The following is a 14,513-nucleotide window of genomic DNA, read 5'->3' as shown; positions in this document are numbered from 1 at the left end:
GTTAATTTTAATTTTAAATTAATTTTAATTGCTAAACCAATTAGTTTTATTCTAGGTACTATGTTGGCATGTGTGGTGACGGCGCTAATGACTGTGGAGCATTGAAGACAGCTCACACGGGGATCTCGCTGTCAGAAGCTGAGGCATCAGTTGCATCCCCCTTCACGTCAAAAAATGCCAACATTGAGTGTGTTCCCACTGTCATCAGGTAGTACTCAAAGAGAGAGAGAGACCATTGTTCAAACAGAAATCTTAAAATATATTTCAGACCAGGTAGGGATTCATAGAATATCACTTGTTCACATTTATGCTGGTTAGCCATTTTTTTAAATAATAAAAAAAAAAACACGTTTTATTTAAATACAGTATGAAGTTAAAACTTATTTTCCAAATACTAAAAGCTTTCTTGCTTACATCACTATACAAGGGTACATCCTAACAAAACTTTTTACACTTTAAAGTTTGTTGCCTTTTGGGACTTTAAAATATTGTTATATGGATTGTTCTTTATGGTGCCAATAATTTTATGTTTAGGAAAGCATGCTTATCATGTTATGAGCATCCAGTAAATCGATTTGTTGGAAATAAATACTTGCATTTCTCGTATCACTGTGTTCAAAGATAAAATTACTGATGAAAGAATAAACAGAAGTATTAACATGTACTGTGAATTTGCTATTTTCTTCATATGATGATAGTACATGTTGAGCATGATCACTGTCTGGCAAAACAATCCTTGTTAAACTTGTGTTCTGCAACAAAAGTGCTAAAAGTCTTCAGCCCATGTAGGTAGGAGTCAGACAAAAGTTATCTTCTCTTGGATAGAATGAGTGACACTAAATCCCATCCAAAGTGGGCAGAGGTGAGATGTGTGAGCAGTCTGTAAAGGCAATAATATTGGGTTATAAGATTAAAGTAGTAGTCAGAAATGGCTTTCTCTTGACGTTACCTCAAAGATCTTTGATCCCAGAGGGTTCAGTTGACCCAGTGGCTTCTACAGGAGCACAGCTAACTCCTTGCCGAGTTGTTCAGAAGCTTCACAGAGACACAGCCATACCACATAAGTTTTGCTGAAGATGTTGGGTTTCGGTGGGAGTTTTCTGTGCAAGCCATGACTGGGCATATGAAGATGCTAACTACACAGATTTTAAACTGCTTCATGTGCATTTGGGATTCCTCCTCCCTGTATTTCTTAACTGTTCTTTGAATGTATTATGTTTGTGATGTGTTTGAAGAGGAAATCAATTTCTGAAGTATTTCTTCAAAAATAATTACACATTGCAAATATGAACATACCCTCACAGCCTTCTCACAGGTAGATTTAAAACCTGTCATCAGACTGTCCATATACACTCCACTAGTAGAAGTATGGTTGGAATTTAGCACAAACCAAGGTGAGATTACTCTTGTCTGACTGTTATGTGGACAGGTGACTTTTAGCACTTTGCTTTGCAAGGTAGTGGCTGTACTCCAAATGTAATGTATGATTGGGGTAATATTATCAAATAAACATATTTTCCTTCCAAAATTGTAATGGGAGGTACCCATTTTTGTTGGGTTATATCACTATAAACTATGAATTGAAGGAACCAAAGAACAGTGACCTTTCTGCAGAAGCAACAGGACACCTGCTCCAATAAAAAAAAATCATGTACAGACAAAAAGTTATATTTAAAACTTGCATAAAGTGATGCCAACAAAAAACAATTGACAGTAATGACAATTACACAGTTTGTTAACCAAGAGGTCTACAATCTCATTTTGACAGGGAGGGGAGAGCAGCCCTGGTGACATCTTTTGGTATTTTCAAATACATGGCCTGCTACAGCCTTAACCAGTTTGTGTCTGTCCTTATATGTTACTCGGTAAGATGACATTCTTCAAACTCTGCTAAATTATTTTATTTTTTCTTATGTGTGTTGCATTTTACCTCAGTTTCTTCAGATAGATGCAGTATTCCAGTGTTAGAACATTTTTTATTCTTCTCACAATTGGAATGAATCACTAGTTTCTAATTGGACTATTCAAACAAAGGGAAAAGCATCCCTGTATCAACATCCCCATTAAGTTTTGGGCCTGGTGAACACGGTTGCTTTCATGAAAGGATTGTTTTTGTGTGACTTTCATCCTCCCATGAATTTACTGTAATCAAGTCTACATTAATTAGTCTGAAATTATATTATGTGTTCACAATCCATGACATGAATCAAGTATTGTTGCAGGGTATTGTTGCAGGGTATTCTGTTGCTATTTTTTGTGTTTTTTTAAGGTTGCAATGTTTACACATATAAACAGCTTTGTTGTATTTACTGCCTGTAAGTAGTTACATAATTGTTAACGATGTGAACATGCATGCACATCTCTCAGTGAAAGAAGAAATACCTGTTCAAATTAAATTATATAGTTCTACATCTGTTAAATGTAGGGTTTTGGTGCTAATTCATTTCCTTATGATTAGATTATTTTCACATTAAATGTGGCATTGCTAAGAAAGTTCTAGTTGACAAGAATTTGTTGTATCACAATTTACACCAGGCTGATTTACTAATAATATCAGCAAAAGTTGTTTGTTAATGGAACCATTGAGGAATAACATTTTATTTTCAAGAAAGACAAGTTTACAGTTCCTTGCACAATTTTGCCATCAAATACATTACCCAATCACATAAATAATAATAAATTACTATCTACCTTCTCCAAATCCAGCTCTCCCTGAAAGATGAAAATTGTGTTTTGTCTAAGGAGTGAAAATATCTGTTTTGTCTAAGAAAAGTAACTCCTAAATATGAATATCCCTTGACCACCAGGTGTGACCAGTGCCTCAAATCAACCTATTACAATTTATATTTAATTCTTTCCGTCCACCATTTATTTTCAGTGATATAATAAGCCTGAAGCTTGATATACTGACTGTATACAACATTTGCATTTTCAAGGTGAATTTATTTCTATCATTTTTTTTTTTTTTACTGGTTGTTATCAATGTCATTTTGATTGGTAACAGTCAAGTCTTCACCAGTATAATTGTATTATACTGTTAGTTTATTTATTACACACCTGTCTCTGTAACATAAGTTCATCTGTTTGAACAGTCCTGCATGTGCTTGTTAATTTTTTCTTCTCTCTTTTATAACGGATGTGCAAGAAGTATAGACACTTTGAAATCGTAGCAGACAACCACAAGATGTGCAAGAAGTATAGACACTTTGAAATCGTAGCAGACAACCACAAGATGTGCAAGAAGTATAGACACTTTGAAATCGTAGCAGACAACCACAAGATGTGCAAGAAGTATAGACATGGCAGACATCCACAAGATGTGCATGGCCTGATCAAAATGTTCTTTCTTGCATCCATGTAGGGCGAGTTCAATTTGGGAAGAAGATGTTTGATCCAGCGTCCAGAAAAGGCAATTGAAGGACATGCTGTAACTCATACAAAGTGTTAAGCATTCATCTACAATTTGGAACTGTTGAACAGTCAAGTTGCCTTTATAAGAATTTTGATTTCAGTATAGACCAAACAGAGTAGCAGGAAAGAAAAATGGATATTTCAGTGTTGGGTAAATAATGAAAAACGGTGATCCACCCTCCCTGTTTTGTTCTACTCCTTGTTGTTTGGTGACAAGGGAAGGGATCCCTCTTCAGATAAACTCCTGGCAGCATCATTGCAAATCTGCTCCACTTTGTTATTAAAGTGGACAAACAAGTCTTGAACAGCATGTCTAAGTTGGTCATAAACATCATGTTGTATCAAGTGGATAGACAAGTGTTTAACAGCATATCTAGATTTGTATTGTATAAAATGGACAGACAAGTGTTTAATGCATGTCTAAGTTGGTTGGGAACATCATGTAGATTTATTCCCAACTCAATGTCATCTCAAGTGATCTTTTGTCTGACCAAATATCCAGAAGTTTCCATAGTTGGGAATCAGTATACCATGTTGCAGGGTTGTTAATAGGGCTGCTCACCACACAGTGGTAAATGCGATGGTGTCATACCTGGCCGATACCCTGTCAAACATTTGGTTAAATTCAGGTTTGGTTCATGATGTGAACTGCCTACTCTACCTCATTTGTGGTTGAGGCTGGATTGTCAGTCTAGATTAGTCGGATGTTTTCCCTTCTCATTGTTTTGCTTATCAACGTAATGATTTTCTAACTCCTTTCAACCTGGTTCATCTTCCAATCACATCAACAGAATCATTGGCGCATCAATGAAGGTATCTGACAGTACTTTCATTTCCACCAAGGGATGATTAGTGTTGCACAGGCCTGCAATACCTTGGCTACATTTACATATGCATTTAATGGGTGGCCCTTTTGGTACAGTAGGACCCAATCTCAGGTCATTTTGGTCATCATATTACAATCTTTACCAACATCAAACACTGACCTTTAACTGGTTGGGGGCTGCTGGTTTGGGATAGTTAACAGCAAGTGGACACTGCATGAGAAGACTCATCACATCAGTCTCTTTGAAATCAAACCATGCTTGGGTGGAAAAAGTGAAAAGAAGATGATTCTGATAATATTAGACAATTCAGTCATAGTGGACTATCTCGTCAAAGAAGTACAAAATCACCAGATATTTACAAGAAGCTTTCCCCTGTTACTGTAAAGGGCTACCATTCCATGACCTCAGACATCGAGTAAGAGATAATATTGACCATAACAAAGACCTTTCCACCTCTTCTAGGAAATGCTAACTCGTCTTGTTCCCAAAATGGAATCTCTCCTTGTTCTTGATGTGGCTCAGTTGGTCTAAGTTTGAGCTCATGTCATCCACCTTGCTGCAACAGTTCTTGTACAAGAATTACACCCACATAGCGACTGCTCTGGTAGCCTAGTGGTTTGAGCATCTACCGTGGATGAGGGAGGACTCAGGTTCGAATCCCTGGCCGAGTCATATCAAGGACATATAAAAATGGTACTTAGAGCTGTCTTGCTGGATGCTCAACATTATGAGGTTAGTGTTAAGACTGGTCGGTCTGGTGTCAGGAGAATGTGACTGGGTGGTACATCATGCTACATGTCTGCGGCATGATGTCCCAGTGCTAGACATCACAGTACACTGCCACACTTCAGACATCATAGTGATATGAATGAAATTTCTATCAAGCTACGTTAAAAATCAAAATCACACACCCACACCCACATAGCACTAGCTGCAGCTTGCAGGGTGAGTGAGATACATGCTGTGTTGATGGATCTGTTCTATATTCAGTTCTGTTCCAACAGTGCATTCATACTAATATCGCAACCTGGCTTCATTTCTAAAATGAAGTTAATGTCAATAGGCAACCAACAAATAACTATCCACATTCTCTCTCTTTGATCCATCTATCAAGAGTAGTGAAGCTGCAGGATCCATTTCACGCCATTGAATGCTATCTGAGGCACACAGTGAATATCCAGTTCACGCCCTTGGGTGCTCTCTGAGGCACACAGTGAATATCCAGTTCACGCCCTTGGATGTTCTCTGAGGCACACAGTGAATATCCAGTTCACGCCCTTGGATGTTCTCTGAGGCACACAGTGAATATCCAGTTCACGCCCTTGGGTGCTCTCTGAGGCACACAGTAAATATCCAGTACATGCTCTTGGGTGCTGTCTGAGGCACACAGTGAATATACAGTACATGCCCTTGCGTGCTGTCTGAGGCACACAGTAAATATCCACAGTTTCCATACAAGACTCCGCTCACTGGTTAAGGCAGGAAAACAAAATACAGCTCTCCTACATTAAAATGAAGTAGTCAGGGTTCATAACTGCCAACTGCATTATGTACCAAACAGCAGTATAGTGAAAATGGTAAAAAATGTTGTGTATACATGTATGGGGGGATAAACAAAATGCCAGAAAAACATATAGTAACACTGTTAGTTTATTTAAATTATATAGGGTTTTTTCTCCACTGTATGGTATTTATACATTTAATTATGTCTGATAATAAAAGTAAATAAAAATATTCAAAAGTTTTTAAATTGCTTTCTTTCAACCCATATTGTCGTACACATGATTAGAAACAATCATATAAACACCTCACTTTAAGAAATATACTTGCCAGTTATTATTTCTGTCTAAAGCCGCATGAACTTTAAAGTGTTTAAAAATGCTGTAATCACTTGCAAAAGAAGGAATAAATTTAGCAATACAGCCAGATGTTTATTCGTTTCTAATGAATAGATCACAAAAACATACATACCACTTCTATACCCTTTTTGTAATTAAATAAATGAACATTTACATGTAAAAAGTGCACTGAGTAATGTCAAGTTGATTTTTTAATCGCTATTAACATATCTCGATTTCAGTTGAAAACATCAGTTACATTGGATTAGCGACAGAGTGATTTCTCATTATGTGCAGCACACTTTTAGCAATTCCAGAACATGGAATAATAGAAAAAAAGACCAACTTTAAATACATGAATGTAATCCTTTTCAAATCCAGTGAAACACATCTATTTACAAAAAGTACTAATCCAAATAAAATAAACTATTCACTCGCATGATGTGTGTTTCCTACTGGAAGTATTATGTGATTTTAGTTTTTTTGTTCTTCATTTTTTAAATCTTTTTAGCAAAGTCTATGATATTTCCCAGCTGCATAAATTTCAGGGGCTCAGTATCCTTGCTTTCTAGCCACTTCAGTCCTTTCTAGCATGCAAATATGGTTTCAGAAACAGCATTGGGTATTTCGGGTATGTCCTTCTGGTCACTGTCAATTAAAGATCCTACTTGATGTTGATCAGGATTTAAATGTTCTCTTTTGGTACGTGGGAGGAATTGGATGATGTCAGCATCAGTTTTACATTCAACAGTGGGGCAGTCCTTATAAATTTTAATACAGTACGAACATCACAGCTATCACATATTTTTCCAGGTAACCTTCTTTTGGTCAGCTCTGCGCTGTATCAATATTCAAACAAGACAGGTGCAAGTATATCATTGTATATTTATTAGCTTTATACTCTTATTATGTTTTGTTGAAATTGGAATGCCTGATATCACTTACTGGGCCAACTCTAAGCTTTAGCTTGCACCGATAATACCTATAAGGTGGCAGGGCTAGGTCCCTCATGTTTATTTCTTCTGCTCAATATACTTACGAAGTACTGAAACGGACTTCATGCTGGCCTTTCATTCATACAGGGTTTTTTGGTAGGAAACAGTGATAACTGAACCTCTCTTCCTTCAGCCATGAAGTACCAGAAATCAACAAGATCAGAAACTGCCCCAGCACCCAAGTCACCTCCTCCAGACCTAATGTTACTAGCAATTTCTATCGGACTTGATTCTGTTTCTCTTGCAGAACAATGAGGGAAAGAGCTTAACAAACTGCTGTCACTTCCCTCTCAATCTGCAGATATACAGACAGGTTACATGAATCAAGCATCTTGAAATCTGTCCCAACATTACGAGTCAGACGATGATCCTCCCACACACATGGCCTATTTCTGTTATGACCGGCCTTGGTCATAAGCCAGCATTTCACTTGGAAATCAGAGCAGTAGACAGGATTATTACGTTAAGTGGTTGTCAAGATAGTAGCAGTGGTCACTGATGCCAATAACGATCCTGTATTGCTAGTTGAAATGTTAGTAGAACTATATCTAGTTGTTACAGTTTGTCCTACAAATAAATTTGTATGTTTACTCAGTGTAAATAATGTTTTAATTTTATTTTGGAGTTTTCTTATAATGCACTACTGGCCTTGATTCACTAATTTTTATCCTGTTCTGCACTAATTGTGAGTCTGTAGGATTGGCAGCTCTGGCTCTTCATTGGACTTTCTTTCCATGGCAATTTTCCAACAAGCATAACATAGCATCTCTCCTCCCACTTGGACTTCTACAGGACATGCATGGGAGTTGGTGAATAGAGTAGCACAACACACCTTGACTAACGCTGTCACCACTGCTGCTGATCTACAACTGGATAAACAGGACTCTGTACTCACAATCTCCACCTTTCTAAAGGACCACCATAAAGCCAGACTGCGCACAAATCCTTATCAACCCATAATTTGTTTAATGGCCAGATTGAAGAGGTTCGTAAACAGGCCACTATAGATAAAAATTTCTCTAACCTGCCTCCACAGCATTGTTACAGGAAATCAGGATTGGGATGCAAGAGCCACTCATAGGACACAATCCTCGGGAAAACAGTCCTACCAGAGATCCACTCATTGTAAGCCACAGCCATTGCAAACCAAAGCTAATAAAACACAGAAGGGAGCCTTTCATTTGACTCAGTGTCTCTCCTCCTACAAATTGCTGTTATCTCCAATCTGCCCTTTCCAGACATCCCAGTAGGAGGTAGGCTTCTTTTCATTGCTGCCAAATGGAACAAAATTTGCCACAATGATACCTGGACTCGGCAAATGGTTCACGAGGGACTCTGCATCACGTTTAACACTCCTCCGCTGTCCAGAGTTCAGACATTTACCAGTGCCCATCTGATCTACTCAAAGACACCACGTTACAGCAGAAAATAGACAACCTTCTTTGGACAAAAGTGATAGAAATTGTTCGAAGCTCGCTCAGGATTTTTATTCCAGACTCTTCTTGGATCCAAAGGCAAATGGCACTCTGCACCCCGACATTGAACTCAGTACCCTCAATCACTTCATTCATGCTCCTTGGTTCTCAATGGAAACACCACAGCACATTCTAAATGCCATCCAAGAGGGAGACTTTGCTATCAGTGTGGACTTAAAAGTTGCTTACCTCCATGTCAATCCTACAATCCACCTACAACGATGTGGTATACTAATTCAGGGCACTACCATTCGGCCTCAATACCAACCCCTGGCTCTTCACTTGTCTCATGAATCAAGTCACGTGGCATGTCTGGACCATTTCTGTCGCAGCAACATCAAATTACCTTGACAACATCCTACTAAAACATCAGGTGAGTTCTATTTTACATCACAACATGATAACCCTTGTCACATCACATACCAATCTGGGCTTTATCATCAATCAGAACAAATCCAACCTAGTACCACCTGAAATTTTTATTCATGTAGGTATGGAGTAAAATACACAGGAAAATATGGTTTGTTTCCGTCAGGATTGGGCATTGAAAATCTGCAGCATGGTGGCTTCTTTACTCTTGAGGAGATCCCTATCATCACAGGAATTCCTTTGTGGACCTCATTGTCCTGGGTTGCCTTTTTATGCACCCATTAAAAATGCTTCTTCTGTCTCAATGGGGACCCAAAGTTTACCCACTGTACTAACCTCTATCCATTGGCTCACAACTGAGACATCATCTCCAGCCTTGGGATAACCTTTCTTGGCTCACAGCGGGTATACCTCTGCACTTACCACCCCCCGAGATTACAATTTGTGTTGATGCCAGCATGGAAGGCTGGGGAGCCTACCTCCTAACATCATTTTTGGAAGCCAGCAGTGCCTGGTCTCCCCATGAACAACTTGTGCTCATCAATCTTCTGGAAGTGATGGCCATTGTTAAAGCCTTTCACTGGTGGCAGAAATGCCTCTCTGGCAAGGTCGTCTTGATTCTGTCAGACAACTCTACAGTAGTGACTTAAATGACAGGGTGGAACCTTTGGTTCAGACCTTTGTGTCACAGTGTGGGACTTTCTAAACTGGTGTGGTCACAACAAATCCACATGTTCATCATTTTCCCGGGATGCCTAAAAGTTCTAGTTAACTTGTCACGAAACAATCGACTGATTCAGACGGAATGGTTGTTCATCCCTCAGTTTTCATCCAGATCTGTACCTCATGGGACCAACCATTAGTGGACCTATTTGCAACAAGGTGGAATACCAAACTCCCAACCATTGTCTCGTCCTGGATCCAAAAGCATGGGCAGTCTAAACCCTGTACTTGGATTGGAACAACCTGGATGCATACACATACCCTCCAACATCGTTGATTCCGAGAGTGATACAGAAAGTAAAGGAATTAGCCTGTCGCCTCATCCTCATCACACTACTCTGATGGGAGAAGCCGTGGATCAACGACCTCATCAATCTTACATCAGAAACCCACAGAAGATTTGGATCTTCCCTCATCTACTTAAACAACCTGGAAAGCAGTTGTTTATTCCTGCCCAGAGCTCCAGAACCTGTACATCTGGATCATATAAAAAAGGCCCTCAGACTTAAACAGTACTCGCAACCAGTCGTGGAGAGAATCGCTCAGGTGTGACAGCCCTCCACTCTCAAAGCATATGAAGGCAAATGACACATTTTCACCCATTGGTGTGTGTATTTTACCTCTCCAGGTGTCGATACTGCAGATAGCTCATTTCTTCCTCTGGCTCTTGAAAGAATGAAAATTAGTTCTGAGTTCATCAAAGGCTACCACTCCATGATAGCTGACACCTTTCATCATCATGGGTGCGAAGATATCGGACAAAACAAGGACTTATCCAGTCTACTTGCAAACTTTGATTATACACGGTCTAAAACGTTAACCCTCTGCCCCAAGTGGAACCTACCTTGGGTATTAACCTGGCTGAACAAGACCCCCTTTGAACCAATTGCATGGGCATCTCTGGTGCACCTTTCCTACCAGACCTGTTTCCTACCAGACATGTCCTGTCCGCAAACCCCAATTACCTGCAGTTCTGACAACATGGGTCAGTCTTACTCATGCCAGTGTCTCCTTTCCACAGACTTTTCTCATGAAAACTGTGCCTTGCCTGGACACATCAACTGAAGGCCACACAGATCATCAAAGTGGTACCTTAATTGAACAGAGCTGGTGCGTTAAGGGAGATCATGCCTTTTTCTACCTCTGAAATTAGGACAAGATGATATATCAGCCCTGACTGTCTCATCCTGGGTTAAGTGGGTTATTCGCTCAGCATACAGGGAAATAACCCTGGCACAAATGAACTTATTACACATCTCTGCTCATGAGGTTAGGGCAGTTACCACCAGCCTAGCATTTGAATGAAACCGTTCTCTAACCGACATCATTCAGGCTGTGGGATGGAAATCGTAGTCCACAATTTCTAGCTTTTATCTCCGAGATCTGTCATCCCAAAGTGCCCAGTTTGATCTGGTATGACCTATCTTTGTAGCTCAGCAGGTCACACTTCCAGGTTGATCGACAGCTTTATAAAGACACTGCTTCACGATTTCTGCTGGATTTGTGGGTGGGTGGGTGGGATTTTTCCCTGTTGAACCCACACCCAGACAGATGGAGTTCGCTCCAGTTGGGTTACCTAGAAACTGTCCCTCTTACCTTAGGGGGCCAGATTTTATTTTCAGCGTAAGGGGATGTACCTCCCTCCACCTCTTACCTATTCTTCTAAGGTACTATGATTAGGTAGTGTATTCAAAGAATAAAACAAGTTTTCTTAGTAAAATATGTTTATTCAAAAATAAGTACCCAATCATACTACACCTTCCCAGCCTCCCCACCGTACCAACATTCCCCACAGTTGCATCTATAGGTAGCATGACTATTGTTCCAGTAATAACTTAAACATTCTTACTCATTGTCACAGTATCTTATAGATAAGGGGAGATCACTCTGCCTGACTCCCACATGGTCAGCAGACAACTTTTAGCTTCCTTTAGGAAAAAATTGTATCTCTGAGGGCTGGATTTGTGAGGTAGTAGTAGTTCTCCTAAGGTATTATGATTGAGTAAGTATTTTCAAAGAAACATATTTTATTAATATTGGTATTTAGATTGTTGATATCCCCACCTCACCCCTTATCTGTCAGCATACATACATACATACATACATACCAATGGAGCTGTTATTTTAGTGTTGACATGCATATTCTGTACGTTAAGATTTTGATAAATTTTAATTGCATCAGAGTTATCAGAGGTTAATTTGTTATCATTTCAGTTTGGGGCAAATTTGACAGACTTGGAATTTCTGTACATTGACTTATTTCTCTTAACAACACTCAGTGTCACATGTAAGTATTGAATTTTATGCACAGACTTTATAGTCAGCAAACAGTGTTTTATCTAGGATACGTGATTGTGTGAATGTTTGTTAAAACTTTTGAATCTTTCCCTTAAATGAGCAAATGCATGAGAATCATGCAAAGACAATTTGTCATGATGAGCCGAATGAAACCTGCAAACTTCATCAGTGTTGAAAAGCTGATGCACTTGACACTTAGAACACGAACCCAGATTAGATACTTTCCAAGTGACATTTTGCTTTAGAAACGCTTTAACTGATTTTCTAGTTACAGTGAAACACCACTATAACATAGGGTCAATATGACAACTTGATGATCAGGGTCAACATGATACACTACTATAATGAAGTGTTGAGGGTCCACATGATACACTACTATAATGCAGTGTTGAGGGTCCACATGAAACAACACTATAATGCAGTGTTGAGGGTCCACATGAAACACCACTATAACATAGGGTCAATATGACAACTTGATGATCAGGGTCCACATGATACACTACTATAATGCAGTGTTGAGGGTCCACATGAAACACCACTATAACATAGGGTCAATATGACAACTGGATGATCAGGGTCCACATGATACACTACTATAATGCAGTGTTGAGGGTCCACATGAAACACCACTATAATGCATTGTTGAGGGTCCACATGATACACTACTATAATGCAGTGTTGAGGGTCCACATGAAACACCACTATAATGCAGTGTTGAGGGTCCACATGATACACCACTATAATGCAGTGTTGAGGGTCCACATGAAACACCACTATAACATAGGGTCAATAAGACAACTTGATGATCAGGGTCCACATGATACACTACTATAACATGATGTTCTGGGTCCACAAAGTGCCATCATGCAATACAGAACTAGGTCATTTAATTAAATAAGATATTGCTGTACAAAAATGGGAGGAGGGACTTCAGACTTCCTTAATGTTGTAACCAACCTGTTGCATATTAATGGCTGTTCCATTAAAACATACATGGGACCCAGGTAAGGCACTTTTAAAGTGAGGTACTCGCCAGTAGATGCATTTTAGAATTTTCTTATTATTTTTATATGAACTCTGTGAAGTTGAACTACCCTGGCATATATTTGTTTAAAACCTGCCTTCCCTGGGTATGTTTAAATGGAATAGCCATAAGCAAGAAATGCCTACATCAGTTATTACATATTTAATATTGATTCATTTGGCAAAGAACCATTTATTGGTACATACATATAATTGGCAAGTGTAAAAAGGGTATGTGTACTCACCAGCCAGACTCGTTGTTTGCATAATAGTAATTCCATTGAAAATGTGCAAACATACCTTATGGAATCTTTCTACTTGATTCCATGTGAACCCAAGTACTAATTTTTCTGGTAATACGCTCACACTAACTTACAGAACACTTTACTTTTCGAAACATTCTTATATGCTAGATATGTTTAAAGGTCTGATTTTTAATTGAAATTTATTAAGCATAAGACCGACCATGCGAGTTTCTAAAAAAATAGTTGAAGTGAAATTCAACAGGAGGTTGCATTTCCTATGCTGTGTATGCCAGATGATTGAGGAAACAGCCGTTGGCAGTTGTTTACTCTGGATTAAATGACGATTGTACACAGGATGCATTAGGACAAACAAGAAGACTTGATGGCTTTATTGTGCAGTAATAATATGATTAACAGTTAACAGCTTTTTTAAGGAACTAAAGTCTTTTCCAAAATGTGCCAGACGTGATAAGATATTTTCTTCTTCAAGAATACAACACATCTTGCTAAATAATTATATGAAACTCTTGTTTATTTTGGCACTGGAGTTTTGTTATACTTAAATTTAAAAAAAAAATATTTTACAATTTCAGGATCTATAGATGGAATTTCCCCCTATGCATGTCATGTATTAAATGTAGAAAGATATGGAATTTCCCCCTATATATGTCATGTATTAAATGTAGAAATGGATGGAATTTCCCCCTATACATGTCATGTATTAAATGTAAAAATGGATGAAATTTCCCCCTATACATGTCATGTATTAAATGTAGAAATGGATGGAATTTCCCACTATACATGTCATGTATTAAATGTAGAAATGGATGGAATTTCCCCCTATACATGTCTTGTATTAAATGTAGAAATGGATGGAATTTCCCCCTATACATGTCATGTATTAAATGTAGATATGGATGGAATTTCCCCCTATACATGTCATGTATTAAATGATCACCTGTTTTCAATGGTCTGTGATCCAGTGTTTTGTAACCAAGCAATAGTTTCTTAGTGCTTTAAGTGATGTCTTAGGTGGATAAACTTTACAATTGAAGCATCTGTTTTCTCAAGAAAGATAATGGAAAAACTATGTCATTGTGTCATGTTTACATCCACCATGTTCAAGTCAGTTTATAAGTATAACTTTAAATTGGCCAATATTGCCTTGTCATTTTAAAAATTGATTACAGCTATGAATTGCTTAGAAAATTCATTGCAGTGGAAAATATTTGTGGTGAATAATAGGATGGGATATATTGTAATCCTGAAGTCAGTTCCTCTGTCCTTCCATCCATCAATCTAGCTGTTT

The 14,513-nt window shown here is 38.5% G+C and overlaps 1 protein-coding gene across 1 annotated transcript in view; it reads left to right on the top strand.

The window, feature by feature from the left end:
* The window catches only part of LOC149781476 (polyamine-transporting ATPase 13A3-like), a 218,998-nt gene that overhangs the window by 163,092 nt on the left and 41,393 nt on the right, over positions 1-14,513 (top strand). The window contains exons 24-26 of the mRNA XM_089935567.1: positions 56-208; positions 1,769-1,865; positions 11,853-11,925. Coding sequence (XP_089791693.1) covers positions 56-208; positions 1,769-1,865; positions 11,853-11,925 — 323 coding nt within the window. The remainder of the gene's footprint in view (positions 1-55; positions 209-1,768; positions 1,866-11,852; positions 11,926-14,513) is intronic.

Source organism: Sinohyriopsis cumingii, chromosome 15 (assembly GCF_028554795.1).
Source record: "Sinohyriopsis cumingii isolate HCF-2022 chromosome 15, ASM2855479v2, whole genome shotgun sequence".
NCBI classification, from domain to species: Eukaryota; Metazoa; Mollusca; class Bivalvia; order Unionida; family Unionidae; genus Sinohyriopsis; species Sinohyriopsis cumingii.
Note: the sequence above shows the minus strand (reverse complement) of the source record. Positions and strands in the feature narration are given on the sequence as shown.